Source organism: Vipera berus (assembly GCF_964194415.1).
Source record: "Vipera berus genome assembly, chromosome: 3".
Taxonomy (NCBI): domain Eukaryota; kingdom Metazoa; phylum Chordata; class Lepidosauria; order Squamata; family Viperidae; genus Vipera; species Vipera berus.
The window spans coordinates 18,026,190-18,040,484 of record NC_138204.1 but is presented as its reverse complement, the minus strand read 5'-3'; the positions used below and the strand labels follow the sequence as shown (position 1 = coordinate 18,040,484).

Sequence of the window (14,295 nt, the reverse complement as noted above, 5' to 3'; positions counted from 1 at the left end):
TGGGACTATTGGATGTACTGTAAACTTGTACTGTACTATTTTTAACTTTGTATTTAATTTACTGTTGGGCTTATGGAGGAAAAGAAACTACAGGTTAGTGATAGGATTTTTTTTTTGGTATTTACAATATAGAATTCCAAGTTTGTAACATAAGCTACTACGTTGAGATGAGGCCTATAAGAGACCTGTTGGGAATATTACACTAATGATGGGCCCCTGGTGCTCCTAGTATAGACAGTGCTATACTTACGAACAGCTTAAGTTCCAAGTCAGTTTTGTTCTCAAATCTAACAAACATAAAAAAACAGGTGTAATATAGTTCTTACTTTACATAGTGGCAGCAAAGGAAGTTGGGAAAAGGAGGCAGAAGACAGCAGGAAAGAGTTAGTATCTAGTGTGTGGTATACATATCCAACACACCAGTAACTAACGCTTCCCAGTCTTTTCTCGACTTTCCAGATCTTCTAAATTGCAGTTGTGGATAGAATTGTTCGTACTGGCGAAAGTTCATAACTTGAAAGTTCATAAGTATTACAAAGTGAAAGACTGGGGATGACATGACAACAATGTTCCAATATTTGAGGGGCTGCCACAAAGAAGAGGGGGTCAATCTATTTTCCCAAGCATCAGAAGGCAAGACAAGAAACAATGGATGGAAACTAAGCAAAGAGAGAACCAACCTAGAACTAAGGAGAAATTTCCTGACAGTGAGAACAATTAATCAGTGGAATGACTTGCCTCCTGAAGTTGTGGGTGCTCCATGTAATGTATTGGGATTTTTACTTCTACTGATTCACACGTCTGTTTGAATGCTGCTTAAAGGTTGCTCAATGGTGTACCTGTGTAACGGTCACTGACCAGATCCAAAGGAGAGCTCCAGGCATTCCTGGGTCTCCTGAATTTTTACTGTGCGTTTCTTCCTAACAAGGCCACAGTGGCAGAGCTGTTACACCGGCTCTTAGACAAGAACACCCCGTGGAAGTGGACCAAGGTTCAGGAAAATAGTTTTAAGGCAGCAAAATCACTACTGTCCTCAAATTCAGTGCTTACACACTTTAATGAAAACTTGTCAGTCTACATTGCGTGTGAAGCATCCCCTTATGGGGTGGGAGCTGTACTAAGCCATTTGTTAGCTGATGGGACTCAAGTCCCCATTGCTTATTATTCAAGGACATTGTCCTTGGCTGAGTGCAATTATGCTCAGATTGACAAAGAGGCTCTGCCCATCATGGTCAGGGTTAAAAAATTCCACAATTATTTGTACAGCTGGAAATTCACGGTCTTCACTGACCACAAGCCATTATTGGGGTTGTTTATCACAGACAGGGAGACACCTCAAATACTTTCCCCCAAAATGTTAAGGTGGTCCATTTTTATGTCAGCCTACAGCTACACACTGGTTCACAAACCTGGCAAAGACATGGGCCACGCAGACGGCCTTAGCAGGTTGCCATTGCCACACATGGAGCCAGATCCTGCTCCAGCAGCTCGCATCTTGTCAATTCAAGATTTGCCTGAACTTCCCCTCCATGCTGGGGATGTCGCTGCAGAAACTGCCGCAGATAAAATTTTAAGCAGGGTATTGTCATGGGTGGCTGGAAAATAGCCCAGGACTTGAGTTCCAAAGCTACTTCACACGTAGACATGAACTCTCAGCTCACAAAGGCTGCATTCTATGGGGGGGGGCAGGGTTATTGTCCCCAGTTCATTAAGGTACTGTGTGCTCCAGTCTCTGCATGAGGGCCATCCGGGCATAGTCCAGATGAAGGCACTGGCACGAAGCTACCTTTGGTGGCCAGGGTTAGATAAGGCTATCAAGGCCCAAGTACACAGGTGTTACACATGTCAACAGTCCAGACCACAGATGCCACAGGCTCCTGTCCACCGATGGGAGGAGACTCATACACCGTGGTCAAGGATTCACATTGACTTTGCTGGGCCCTTTCAGGGACAGCTGTTTTTGATACTGGTCAACAGCCACTCTAAATGTTTGGAAGTAATTCCTATAACTACTATGACTACTGCTAGGACCATCCAGGTGCTTAGGAAGCTTTTTTGCTACACATGGACTGCCAGACGTCTTAGTCTTGGACAACAGGGCCCAGTTCACAGCATCAGAATTTCAGGCCTTCTTGAGGGCTAACTTCATAAGGCCTGTAACATCGGCTCCCTTTCACCCCTTGACTAACGGGCAGGCTGAATGCATGGTGTGTATGACGAAAGAGTGATTCAAGTGCATTGTTTCAGGGGATTGGCACCATAGGCTAGCTGATTTCTTGCTTTTCCAGCACACTATGCCTTGCACAGAAACGAGCAAAAGCCCAGCAGAGCTTCACTGGGGAAGAAGATTAATCATGAAACTGGACAGTTTGCATCCTGACCGGGTAGCAGCAGACACCACATGCCCAAAGGCACCAAGGGGGTTGCAAGTGGGTGATGGGGTGTGGGCCCGGAACTACGGGCATGGGAACTTAATAATAATAATAATAATAATAATAATAATAATAATAATAATAATAATAATAATAATAATAATAATAATAATAATAATAATAATAATAATAATAATAATTTTATTTATAACTTGTGGGTGCTGGGTAAAATTGTTAAGGTCTCAGGACCCCTCTCCTATGAGGTGGTCCTGGATGGGGGGGGAGTCATTTGCCGACATATTGATCAGCTGCAAAGGCATTTCACAGAACAGCCACTAAACAAGGATCTCACAGCAGGTCCACAACAAGAGCCAGCAGCCGGCAGCCTAACAGAGCAGTTCACATGCTCTGAGGACTCATTCAGTCATTACAACGGGGAGGTGGCCATAGATGGACACAGTCCGGGAGTGCAACTTGGGTCTCCTGACGGGGAAGGACAACCCAAACAAGGCAGCAGCTCCGCTGACCCAGCTACACATTGGACTTTGGTTTGGGCTGACCAGGAATGGCCAGCCAAAGGGATCTGAGTCAATTCGACTCATGTGAACCCAAGAGTCCTGGTCTACCCTTTAAACCTAGTGGCCACCTAGTGGCCAACCATATAAGTAGCTGTGCAGCAGCCACTGTTTCAGTTCTGTTCCTCTTTGCCTCAATAAAGCATGTTCCTGTTTGCAACCTTTTGTCTCGCTTATTGCCTGCAACGAACTGGCTATACAACACTCCGTCAGTGGAGGGTTTTAAAAAGAGACTGGACAGCCATTTGTCTGAAATGGTCTAAGGCAGGTGTGTCAAACTGCCAGCCCATAGACCGGACACGTCATCTGGAAGCCACGCCCACCCCATTGCTCGTGATGTCATGTGACGCCGCGAGTTTGACATGTCTGGTCTAAGGTTTCCTGCTCAAGCAAGGGGTTGGACTAGAAGACCTCCAGGGTCATTTCCAACTCTGTTATTTTTACTCTTTTAATGTCTGTATTCAGAGAAGTTGTTGCTTCAGAGTTCAGTTCACTGATGTCATCATCCTTTGTGATAAGAATAAAGTAACTGACAATATGTCCTATAGCATCCACCTTGCAGAAGGTTATCAACATGTCTGTCTCATCACATATACATTGTTAGTTTCAGCACAGTAACTTTTAGAATTCTATAATATATCCCCCAACTGGCCTTATTTTCCAGATAGAATACCTGTTCTTCATGACTTTTCTTAGCTATTCAACTGTTTATCTAGCATGATTTTAATTTAAAATGGCCCATGAGCTTTACAAAGATCTCACAGGTACACTTAAGAAATGCAACCTGAGGATTTTCAGTCGAATGTTTTGCCTGGATAAATCCTCACGTACCCAGAAAAAAAAAAGGTCTAACATGGGGATCTTCTTAAGGAAAATTCTCATTGTTTTGCCTTTTGACAAATCAGTGTTAAGTGACCATCTACCTTACAGTGGGTGATCCTTTTGTGGCATGATCATAAAATTCAAAAACTTTCTGCCATTAGTTTGACTGTGGTAAGTTGAATCAATTGTGATATCAATATGGTATTACAAAAGATGGCTTGATTGCATATGTTAAAAGAGGGAAGCATGAAGACTGAAATTTAATCTTCTAGCCATCAAATTTCTGTTCCAGAGGTTACATCTACCCACCTGTAATTTTTAAGAAATTACAAATCTTACAAAAAGTCTTGCACTTATAAATACTAGGCACTTATTGTGCACTGCCTTCTAAAGCCACAGCAGGAGAAGTTGTTGCCAAGGAAATTGATTTTAACAAAGAACAAGCCTGATTGTACGTTACAGTTGTAATGCACAACATAACAATTGTATGTTAATAACTGTTGCTGTTTTGAAGTGTGAAATAGTAGACTCTCTGTGGTTACAATGCCTTCATTTTTAGCTTATAGATGTTGTGTCATTTATGTCCATTTCAGTTAGCTCAGACCCTTGGTGGTACTAGATTTAGTTGCCCTAGTTTGATAGGCCCCCAAACCAAGAAAGACATCTAGTGATTCTTTCAAACTGAATTCTTTATTGGTCCACACCTATAGACAGAATCTTGCCAGACTAAGCATTCTATTATACACATCCATCATATACTCTGGGAATTATTAGGAAGGAGCTGTCTTTACCTTCTTTCTCTCACACAAGATATCTTGACTGAGTTACTCTTATTTGTCTGGAGTGCACCCCCTACCTGCTGGGAATCCAGCTTGCTACATTCTATCTCCTCATATGGAATCAGAAGTTCCTGCCTACTGTAAAGTAAACACAGTAACATTTGGTCCTTAAAGAAAAATCTATTAACCATAGTAGATCAGTACATTTATCAGGACAGAAGAGAGCAGAGAAGAAAAGGCAAGATAAAATAAGGAGCTGGGAAGAATCCAAAAACTCAGCTAGGTTTTTCAATTATAAACTCTCCATTGAGATTTGGAGATCATGCACTAAATGTAGACTAAATCAGAGGTAGTGGTTGTCATTATGTGATTATAACTGGCTTACATGGTCAATGAATAAAAGTTAAGCTTATCCTGCATCCCCATTTATCTTCTAACGTTCCAACATATCAAAGCCTTGCAACCAAGATATATAAATATTTACACTTATCAAAATCTTCTTATTCAAGATCTTCCCAAACTACATTTCATGTTCCTGCTAAACAACATTTAATCATTTTATGCCCATCACATTTGATGACTGGGTGAATAACATAAGGTTGAAACAGAAAGGGGAAAGTAAGTAGGAGCATAATACATTTGAAGCTGAACTTTCTCAAGACTATTCCCAATCCTACATTTTTCCCAAGGCATCTACAGGTTCTGACACTTTTGTTAAGATAACACAAGCTGCAATGTACTGCAGTTTCTACCCCATTTGAACATTTATATAATATCATTATATCAAGACATAACTCTCTAGACCAGGGGTGTCAAACTGCTGGCCTGCGGGCTGGATGTGTCATGCCGAAACCGCGGCAATGGGAAAAAAAGTTTGATATCCCTGCTCTAGACCAGAATCTAATACTTGGAAAAGTGGAAAGACAGAGAAGAACTTGACCAGCAGAAAGGTGGGTAGACTTAGTTATAGTAGTGTTGTGTGTACTATTGGAAGAGCTGAAGAATTAGATTAGGGGCAGATCCTCATTGACAAAATCTATGTGGTTGCTATTGGTCAAGAGCAATTTGATGAAGTGTTGCATCATCATCACCATTATCATCATGAATTGAAGTGGGGCTTGCATTCTCTCTTCCAGCTGTTGATCAATGTCTATTCTGACACTTTCTTGACAATATAATAAACAACAGACATGTTTTTAAGTAACTGATTTGAGAATACAAAATTGTAAGGTTTTAGGTATTTGGTCCAGAGTGACATCCTACTGATGTAAATGATTGGAGGATAAGTAAATGGGGAAGGGACATCAGAACCATTCAGTGGTGCTTTGTTCCATGAAATAAAATGGAACATCCCCTCCCACTATTTACCTTGTTGATTCAATGCACAGAAACTGTCTACAATAAAATAATAATAATAATAATAATAATAATAATAATAATAATAATAATAATAATAATAATAATAATAAATACAAAGACCTACAAATAAAAATAGAAAGACTGTGGCAAAGGCAAGCAAGGGTAGTACCAATAGTAGTAGGCATCTTGGGTGCAATCCCAAAACAACTGGAGCACCACTTGAACACCATTGGCATTGACAAATTCGCCATTAGTCAATTGCAAAAGGCAGCTTTACTAGGAACTGCTTCCATCTTGTGACAATATCTGTAATACCATCAATTCAAACAACCACATCTGCCTATCCCAGGTCCTTGGTAAGGACTTGATAGGTAGACAAAAATGCCAAATCCAGTTTGAACATCTGGCTGACTGTGTGATTATTATGATTATTATTGATAATAATCATAATAATAATTGAAAAGGACCTTGAAGGTCTTCATCCATCCCCCTGCTCAGGCAGGAAACCCTATACCATTTCAGACAAATGGCTGTCCAGTCTCTTCTTAAAAACTTCCAGTGTTGGAGCATTCACAGCTTCTGGAGGCAGGTTGTTCCACTGATTAATTGTTCTAACTGTCAGAAAGTTTCTCCTTAGTTCTAGGTTGCTTCTGTTTCTGGTTAGTTTCCATCGGTTGCTTCTTGTCCTGCCTTCCGGTGCTTTGGAGAATAGCTTGACTTCCTCTTTATGATAAAAAAAGCCAAATCCAGTCTGAATATCTGACTGACTGTGCAATGAATGATAATGATAATGATGATGATGATGATGATGATGATGATGATGATGATGATAATAATAATAATAATAATAATAATAATAATAATAATAATAATAATAATAGTTGGTAGGGACATTTGAGGTCATCTAGTCCGACCCTCTGCTCAAAATTATATTTTAATTCAGGTAGTGGGTCAGATTGCACCTGACTTTGGCAGAATAGTTTGCAAAGTTGGTATGGCATTAATAATTCACTCACCATCTCTTTAGTTCTGCATTCCATTCTGTAATGACATAATAGCTGCCATCAACAGCTTCCTTATGATAAAGCCTGTCCTGAAATGTTCTCCTAAATTACTAATGGAGCCAAGCTGGCTGCAGAATTCTGGGAATCCATACATCATAAAGCTGCCAAGGTTGAGGAAGACTGAGGAGGAGGAGGAGGACAGTGACTGTGACTGATATTGATATTACTCCTTGTTTTCTAAACTGCTAAGACAATCAGTCGAGCTGTAAAAGAAAGTCTCACTGAGAGCAGTCTAGAAATACTAAAATATGTTTTATCCCATATGTAGTATCTGAAAAAAACCTAAATGACATGAAAACACCACAGAGCCAAAAAAAAAAAACTTTACAAAAGGATTCTTGTGTAATCTGTGAACTTCTTAGGGACATTGAAACGAAAGAGCATAAAAGAAAGAGTTGGAAGGAAGTTTAGAGGTCTTCTAGTCCAACCCAGCTCAGGCAGGAAACCCTATACCATTTCAGACAAACGGTTGTCAGATTTCTTCTTAAAAACCTCCACTGTTGGAGCATCCACACTTTCTGGAGGCAAGCCATTACACTGAGTAACTGTTCTCACTGTCAGGAAATTTCTCCTTAGTTCTGGGTTGCTTCTCTCCTTGTTTACTTTAGTCATTCAGAAATATGGCTTCCATGTCTAGTCTGATAATGAATTAATGAGTTTAGTTTTTTAGTTTTAGTTTTATTAAATTTTTATACCGCCCTTCTCCCGAAGGACTCAGGGCGGTGAATGTAAGAGAAGAAAAAAGCAGTAAGTGCAGAACATCTGAAAATTTTCATAGTTGCACAATGGTTTTGAATTATTTACTGGTCTATAACAGTATAATCGCTTAACTCAAAACTATGATGTTATTTGAGATGTATAATTGCTGAGGTGGGTCCCAAAATAATTGCACTTCAAGTCTCTTGGAATCACTGGGACAAATTGCATAGACCTAATTTTAAATCCTGGATGGAGGATTTAAATGTATCTAAATGGACAGGTTTGTGTAGATATTTATGAGTGTATATTTTCATAAAATCATTGTCATACAAGTCATGGGGAAGTATATTTGTGTATGTTTTTCATAGATTTATCAGAGATGTTGGCTAGTCTTCAAGAAAGCATCCAGCAAAGGGCCCAGAAGAATGGAGAAATTTTCGGATGAGCGTGCTGCATACTTCAGATGTTATCACAAGGTAAGAAAGAGGTAAAGGATTGGATAGCTTCTTGCTGTGATGAAACTTCCAGAGTTAAATTGGTCTTTTGTGCCAATTCATCTAAAGACATATACAGTTTACTGTCATTTAAAGACAGTTAAAGTTGGGATTGTTCTGGTTTTATTAGCACTTAATCTAGGGATGTCTCAGTGGGGACAAGGAAATCAAGATGGCAGTTTAACCATGAGATCTGAATCACCACCTTGATATTTGCATTCCTTGCCCCCACCTTAATCGTATTACCTATACCTATATAGAAACCAGAGTCACTTGGTTGAATAGGGTGCTATAGAAATTAGATAAATAAAGGAATAAATTTTTAAGGCATGCAAATTTAATAGTTTTCAGCCCTTCTAGTTAAATGTTAATATAATCAATATACTGAAGGCTGATCCCCCACTGTTTGAGTGTGTGTATGTGTGTGTGTAAGTGAGTGTGTGTCTGTCTCTCTCTCTCTCTCTCTCTCTCTCTCTGTGTGTCTGTGTGTGTGTGTGTGTGTGTGAGAGAGAGAGAGAGAGAGAGAGAGAGGAAGGGAGTGTGTGAGTGAATAAGTTTGTATGTGTGTCCCCATTATGTGAGGATCATGTACTCTGTCTGGAAAATATATGTGTAATTCCATGTTGTGCTATGATAGCTATACTAGACATTTACTTATTTTTTTAAGCTTTGGCAATGCAGCTTAATATATTTTAAAAATGGGATTTAGGTGTGGTGTTTAAGAGCTTTGGAGCAAAAAAAGATAAGCTTCTGGTAGCTGATCCATTTTTATTTGACTTGAGAAACATTTAAAAATTAAAAGCTATGTGCAAACTTGAATCTTCTTAAATCCCCTTAAAATTTCCCCATCTACATTTGCCTAATGCATAATGTGTACAGTATTGATTATTAAAGCTTTGCTATTATGTGCTGTGATTGGAATGTTAAGAAATAAAAAATAAAGGATTTTCGAAACCATGTCCAAAAGTCATGGGGAAAAGAAAAACAGAGAAAAGGTCAAGGACTTATCAGTTCTTCTCAACATGACCAACGTTGTACTGCTGCATACAGATATTGACCCAGTGATCTGGTCTTTCTTAATTTGCATCACATAATTAAATGTGCCATTTTTGATATGAAAAAACTTATTATGTGAAATGAACATGCTGGTTAGTCCAATTCCTTGTTTTTCTGTACTATGAAAAATATGAATATGCTGGTTCTTTTCTTTGTTATGCACCTGCACTTGTTTTGTTGAGGACAAAAATAAAGATATATTTTAATTCTAACCAATTCTTTTATCTTCTTCATTGCTTGTCTGTAGAATTTGTGCCAATTTTAGGTTGGCATAGAAAGCATATAATTGGAGTAGACAAATTATTGAACTAAATCTTGAATTTCTTTCTCTTTCCCATTCACATAATTAATACAAAACGTGATTAATATTAATAAATTAATATTAATACAAAATGTAAGCATTATATCCAAAGATCTCTGAATGATGAAGGAATTAGAGCCTGAACGTAGTGTCTAGAATTAAGTAATAATTAATTCTTTTCTCCTTTTCGCTCAAAAGGGAATTTTATTTCTTGCTATGCATAACTTCCCAAAATAAATTTTTATCCTGGACTCCTGTCTCTGAACACAGAGTTACTAGTCACCAACAAAATGTTGCTATGATTACCATATATCATGGGGATAATTTTAATCTAAGAATGTCTATCTAGGGTGTATTAAGATATTTCAGTAAGAATTAATAAAGTTTTAAACTTTATTAATTTACATTTTTTTCTGGATTTCTACTGCCTAACACCTGCTGCAATTATTAAGTCTGGTTCTATAGTGTGTATGTTATACTGGGAATTTATAAAAAAAATCCAGAAAAAAGCTCAGGAGAACCGTATAATGCCAAGATATTCCTATATCATATAAATAGAATAGAATAGAATAGAATAGAATAGAATAGAATAGAATAGAATAGAATAGAATAGAATAGAATAGAATAGAATAGAAAGAATTGGAAGGGACCTTGGAGGTCTTCTAGTCCAACCCCCTGCTCAGACAGTGAAACTCTATACCATTTCAGACAAATAGTTGTCCAATCTCTTCTTAAAGAAGAGATTGATGGAGCATCCACAATTCTGGAGGCAAACAGTTCCACTGATTAATTGTTCTAACTGTCAGGAAATTTCTCTTATTTCTAGGTTGCTTCTCTCCTTGACTAGTTTCCATCCATTGTTTCTTGTCCTGCCTTTAGATGCTTTGGAGAACAGCTTGACTCCCTCTTCTTTGTGGCAACCTCTGAGATATTATAATGCTGCTATCATGTCACCCCTATTCCTATGCTACTAGGAATTGAGCTTGAATTCGAGGTGACTTCAACCCCGCCCCCGCCCCCACCCCCTTTTAGCTTATAGTATAGACTGGTTTTGAAAGATTTTGTTAAGTCGAGGTGAATACAGATCTTCAATTATCATCAAGAACTCAACAGTTTGGAATCTACTGCAGGGTGAGTATGGATGATGAAAATTGGGGTTGCCATTACTGACAAGACCTAATTATGTAATGTTTCTTATGGTCAGATTTAGAATTATAAAGCTTGAACAGCCATTGTTGAAGTTATTGAACTTACTAGTGTGTTCCAATAAGTATCATAGATTTAAATTTGTTTTAATTTCACAGAGCCAGATCTGATAATTTTATTCTTATCACTTCAGTGATTTTTTGCAGTTGTTCAGCTGACTTGGTGATGTCTTCAGCTAACTTATAACTAACACTTTTATTTATAGACATGAGGCCTTGGATGAACTTTTCCATCATCAGGAAGGACCTGTGAATGAAATGCTTCTTCATCTGATTGTAACCTCTTCCTTGTATGGGACAGAATTCAGCATCCAAGCCATGATTAAGACAAATGTGTCTGAATCCTCTAATGTGCATTGGAAAGGAGTTTTCAATTCAAATCTGACCAATTTAATTTTAAATAACAAAAGTTAGGATCAGTATAAGGAGAATTATTAGAAGATTATAGCAGTTACCCCATGGGAACAGATACTACAGAAGACAATTTGTATTTGTGACACAGGGTTGAACTGTGGAATCCTTAGTGCTCTCTGAGCTTGATTGTTTTAATGCAGTTGTTTCATTACCAAACTAGGTAACATCACTAGTTTGTAATGGAATGTCCACAGGGAAATAACCAAGCTCAGAATGCACCAAGGACTCCATAAATACCATATTTGGGGCTTTCAAACTTAGGGTAGATGTGGGCACCAAGGCCATCAATGTTTTGTTTGCACTCTATAGTACTCTAAGATCAATGGCAAAATGGCTATTTTGGGGGGGGCGTGTTTCATCTTAAAAATGTGAGAGGTTTCTGGGAGGTCAGACATTTTCATTTCACTAATTCAACTACTAAAATATTTAAATTATCTGAAAAGCTGTCAAGAAAAATAAGTTCATGTTCTATCTTGTGATCTCTGTACTATTCTAGTAACATCAGATGCCTAAATGAACAAATTGGAGCTGTTGACCCATAGAAAGTTGTCTAGGACTGGTAGCTACAGGGAATCACCTATGTTTTGCTTAGCATAAGGTGGCTAGAGATACAATCTAATAATGTTAAAACTTGCAGTCATTCACTGAAACTAAATGTAGGGAAGTTCACATATCTCTTTAAGGGGTGATCGTTATTAATCTTTGTTATTTTCTGTTATCATTCTGAATAAGTAGCTTAATTAAAATTCAAAATGAGCAACAACATAAGAAAGCTGTTGTTCTCACATCTCACCTGTGATGGGGTGTTGCTCTAATATGACAGGGCTCTATGTTTTCCAGGATGTCAACAGTTTGAACTTGGCTTTATCTGAAAACATCCAATGTGACTTCAGACTCCATTCCAGATAACATTGCCTCCTTTGGAATTTTGAATGAAATTCTGCCTAATCAGTGTATTTATTGTCTTGGTTTGCAGATGTTGGGTTCGGAAGATGAATCTTTCTTGATATCTGTAGTATGAAATCAGAACTTTGTTCAGTCTAGATAATAGTCATTGGTAATGAACAATCTTCATTGTTTGCTTTATGAGCTGATAAAGTGCAGATGTTTGTTGAAACCCATCGTTCTTCATTTTAAATTTTGACAGAGCAATTGCTCTTTCCATATCTGACCTTTAAGGATGAACTGATAATGGGAATAGATTGAGAAACATCCTTTTTATTAAATTGTTCTCTCCTAAACTTCACAAAGCCATTATGGGCAACCAATAGGTCATATCTCACCTATATCTAGTTACCTTCACAAAAAAATTGAGTAAGTGTTCAAAAGCAGAATTCAGATTTCAACAGGCTGGGGAAAAATGAAAAAAGTGGCTACCAAAGACAAAGTGTTATATGGATAATTGAGAGAGAAAGAAAGTTAGTTTTCAACAATATACCTAGAAATGGATGTGTGTCTCTCTGTATGATGTGTATAAATAGAGTGGTGAAAGATGTAGCAATGCCAAGTGACAGCAGCATAAGGAAAGAGTATGAGAAACTGGAGAAATACCAGGGCATGAAGGAGAAACTAGAGAGGATGTGGTCCCAATGGTGTAGACTGAGAGAGTTGCTCCAATAGATTGCAGGAACAACAGAATAACAGAGTTGGAAGGGACCCACTGCTCATTCATACAAATGATTGTCTAATCTCTTCTTAAAAGCCTCCAGTGATGGAACATCCACAACTTCTGAAGGCAAGCTGTTCCACTGGTTAATTGTTCTCATTCTCAGGAAATTTCTCCTTCATTCTAGATTGCTTCTCTCCTTGATTAATTTCCATCGATTGCTTTTTTCCCCCCTTCTGGTGCTTTAGAAAAAAAGGTTGAACCCCCTTTTTTGTGGCATCTCCTCGAATATTGGACCATGGATATCATGCCATCATTAGTCCTTTTCACTAGACTACACATACCTAGTTCCTGCAACCTTTCTTCAAGTTTTAGCCTCCAGCCCCCTAAATATCTCTCCTGTGTGTGTCTTTGTGTGTATGATATCTATATACATACGAAAAATATAGAGACACTCACATGTGCGTGCATGCATGCACACACACACACACACACACAAACACAACAAACAAACAACTGTGATGTTGTTCCTGGGATCTCTTGGAGCCTACCACCACAAAGCCATTTTGGTATTTCCTCCTTACAAGTAAAGTAAAGTTCTCAGACAGTCTGAATCTTTTCTTCACAAAGAGAAGTAACCCTTTATCGATTACCTATTTTGACATTCTCATCCTAACTCTATATTTAAAGTTTAACACCCCCCTCCCCTAGTTCCTATAAATATCTCATTCTTTCTGGTATCCCAGATACATGACTTAGCAGGTTTTCTCTTTCTCATTTCATGACTTTAATTTCTTTAGCTTATTACTTCTTATTCCTTTTCTGCATTCTGTATGGTAACATTCACCTCCAGAGAAGAAAGATATGTCTGCATGTAGGTGTAGATACACTTACAAGTGGATAAAAGTTGGGAGCATTGCTGCTTATGAGTTTAATAGTTGCTTGTATAACAGACATGTAGGTATGGTGGTTTTCATGTGCTGACTTAGGACCTTTTAACTCCAAGAGGCTACTGTATATCACAGGGGTTCCCAAATCCCGGGCCTCAGCCCAGTACCTGTGCGAGCAGCAGGCCAGCACATATGCACTCAGTTCAACTTGCAAAAGCAGTGGGCTGCCCTGCATGCACGCAGCTCGTCTTGCGCGAGTAGTGGGCCAGCATGCACATGCGTGCGCACCTGTATGATGCTTGCGTGGGCTGGTTCCCCTCTCCTCTCCGCTGGGTTGCCAAGCTGTAAAGGTTGGGGACTGCTGGTATATCACCCTGCTAATCTTTCAACATTCATAATACAATTCCTTGGTAAACCATATTCCAGACAATTATGTTTGCCTTTTGCTGTTCATTTGTCCTTTTAAGTTAATACACATAGAAGTAGTCCTTGACTTACCACAGTTGGTTTAATGACAGTTTGAAGTTACAACGACACTGAAAAAAGTGACTTATCACCGTTTTTCACACTTACAACTCTTGGTAGCATCACTACAGTCATGTGATCCAAATTCAGATGGTTGGCAACTGACTCATATTTATGACGGTTGCAGCGTCATA

The 14,295-nt window shown here is 38.6% G+C and overlaps 1 protein-coding gene across 1 annotated transcript in view; it reads left to right on the top strand.

Annotated features, from left to right (window-relative positions):
* The window catches only part of DOK5 (docking protein 5), a gene marked incomplete at its 5' end in the record, with an annotated part of 68,713 nt that overhangs the window by 38,580 nt on the left and 15,838 nt on the right, over positions 1–14,295 (top strand). Inside the window, one exon of the mRNA XM_081326049.1 lies at positions 8,039–8,146. Coding sequence (XP_081182175.1) covers positions 8,039–8,146 — 108 coding nt within the window. The remainder of the gene's footprint in view (positions 1–8,038; positions 8,147–14,295) is intronic.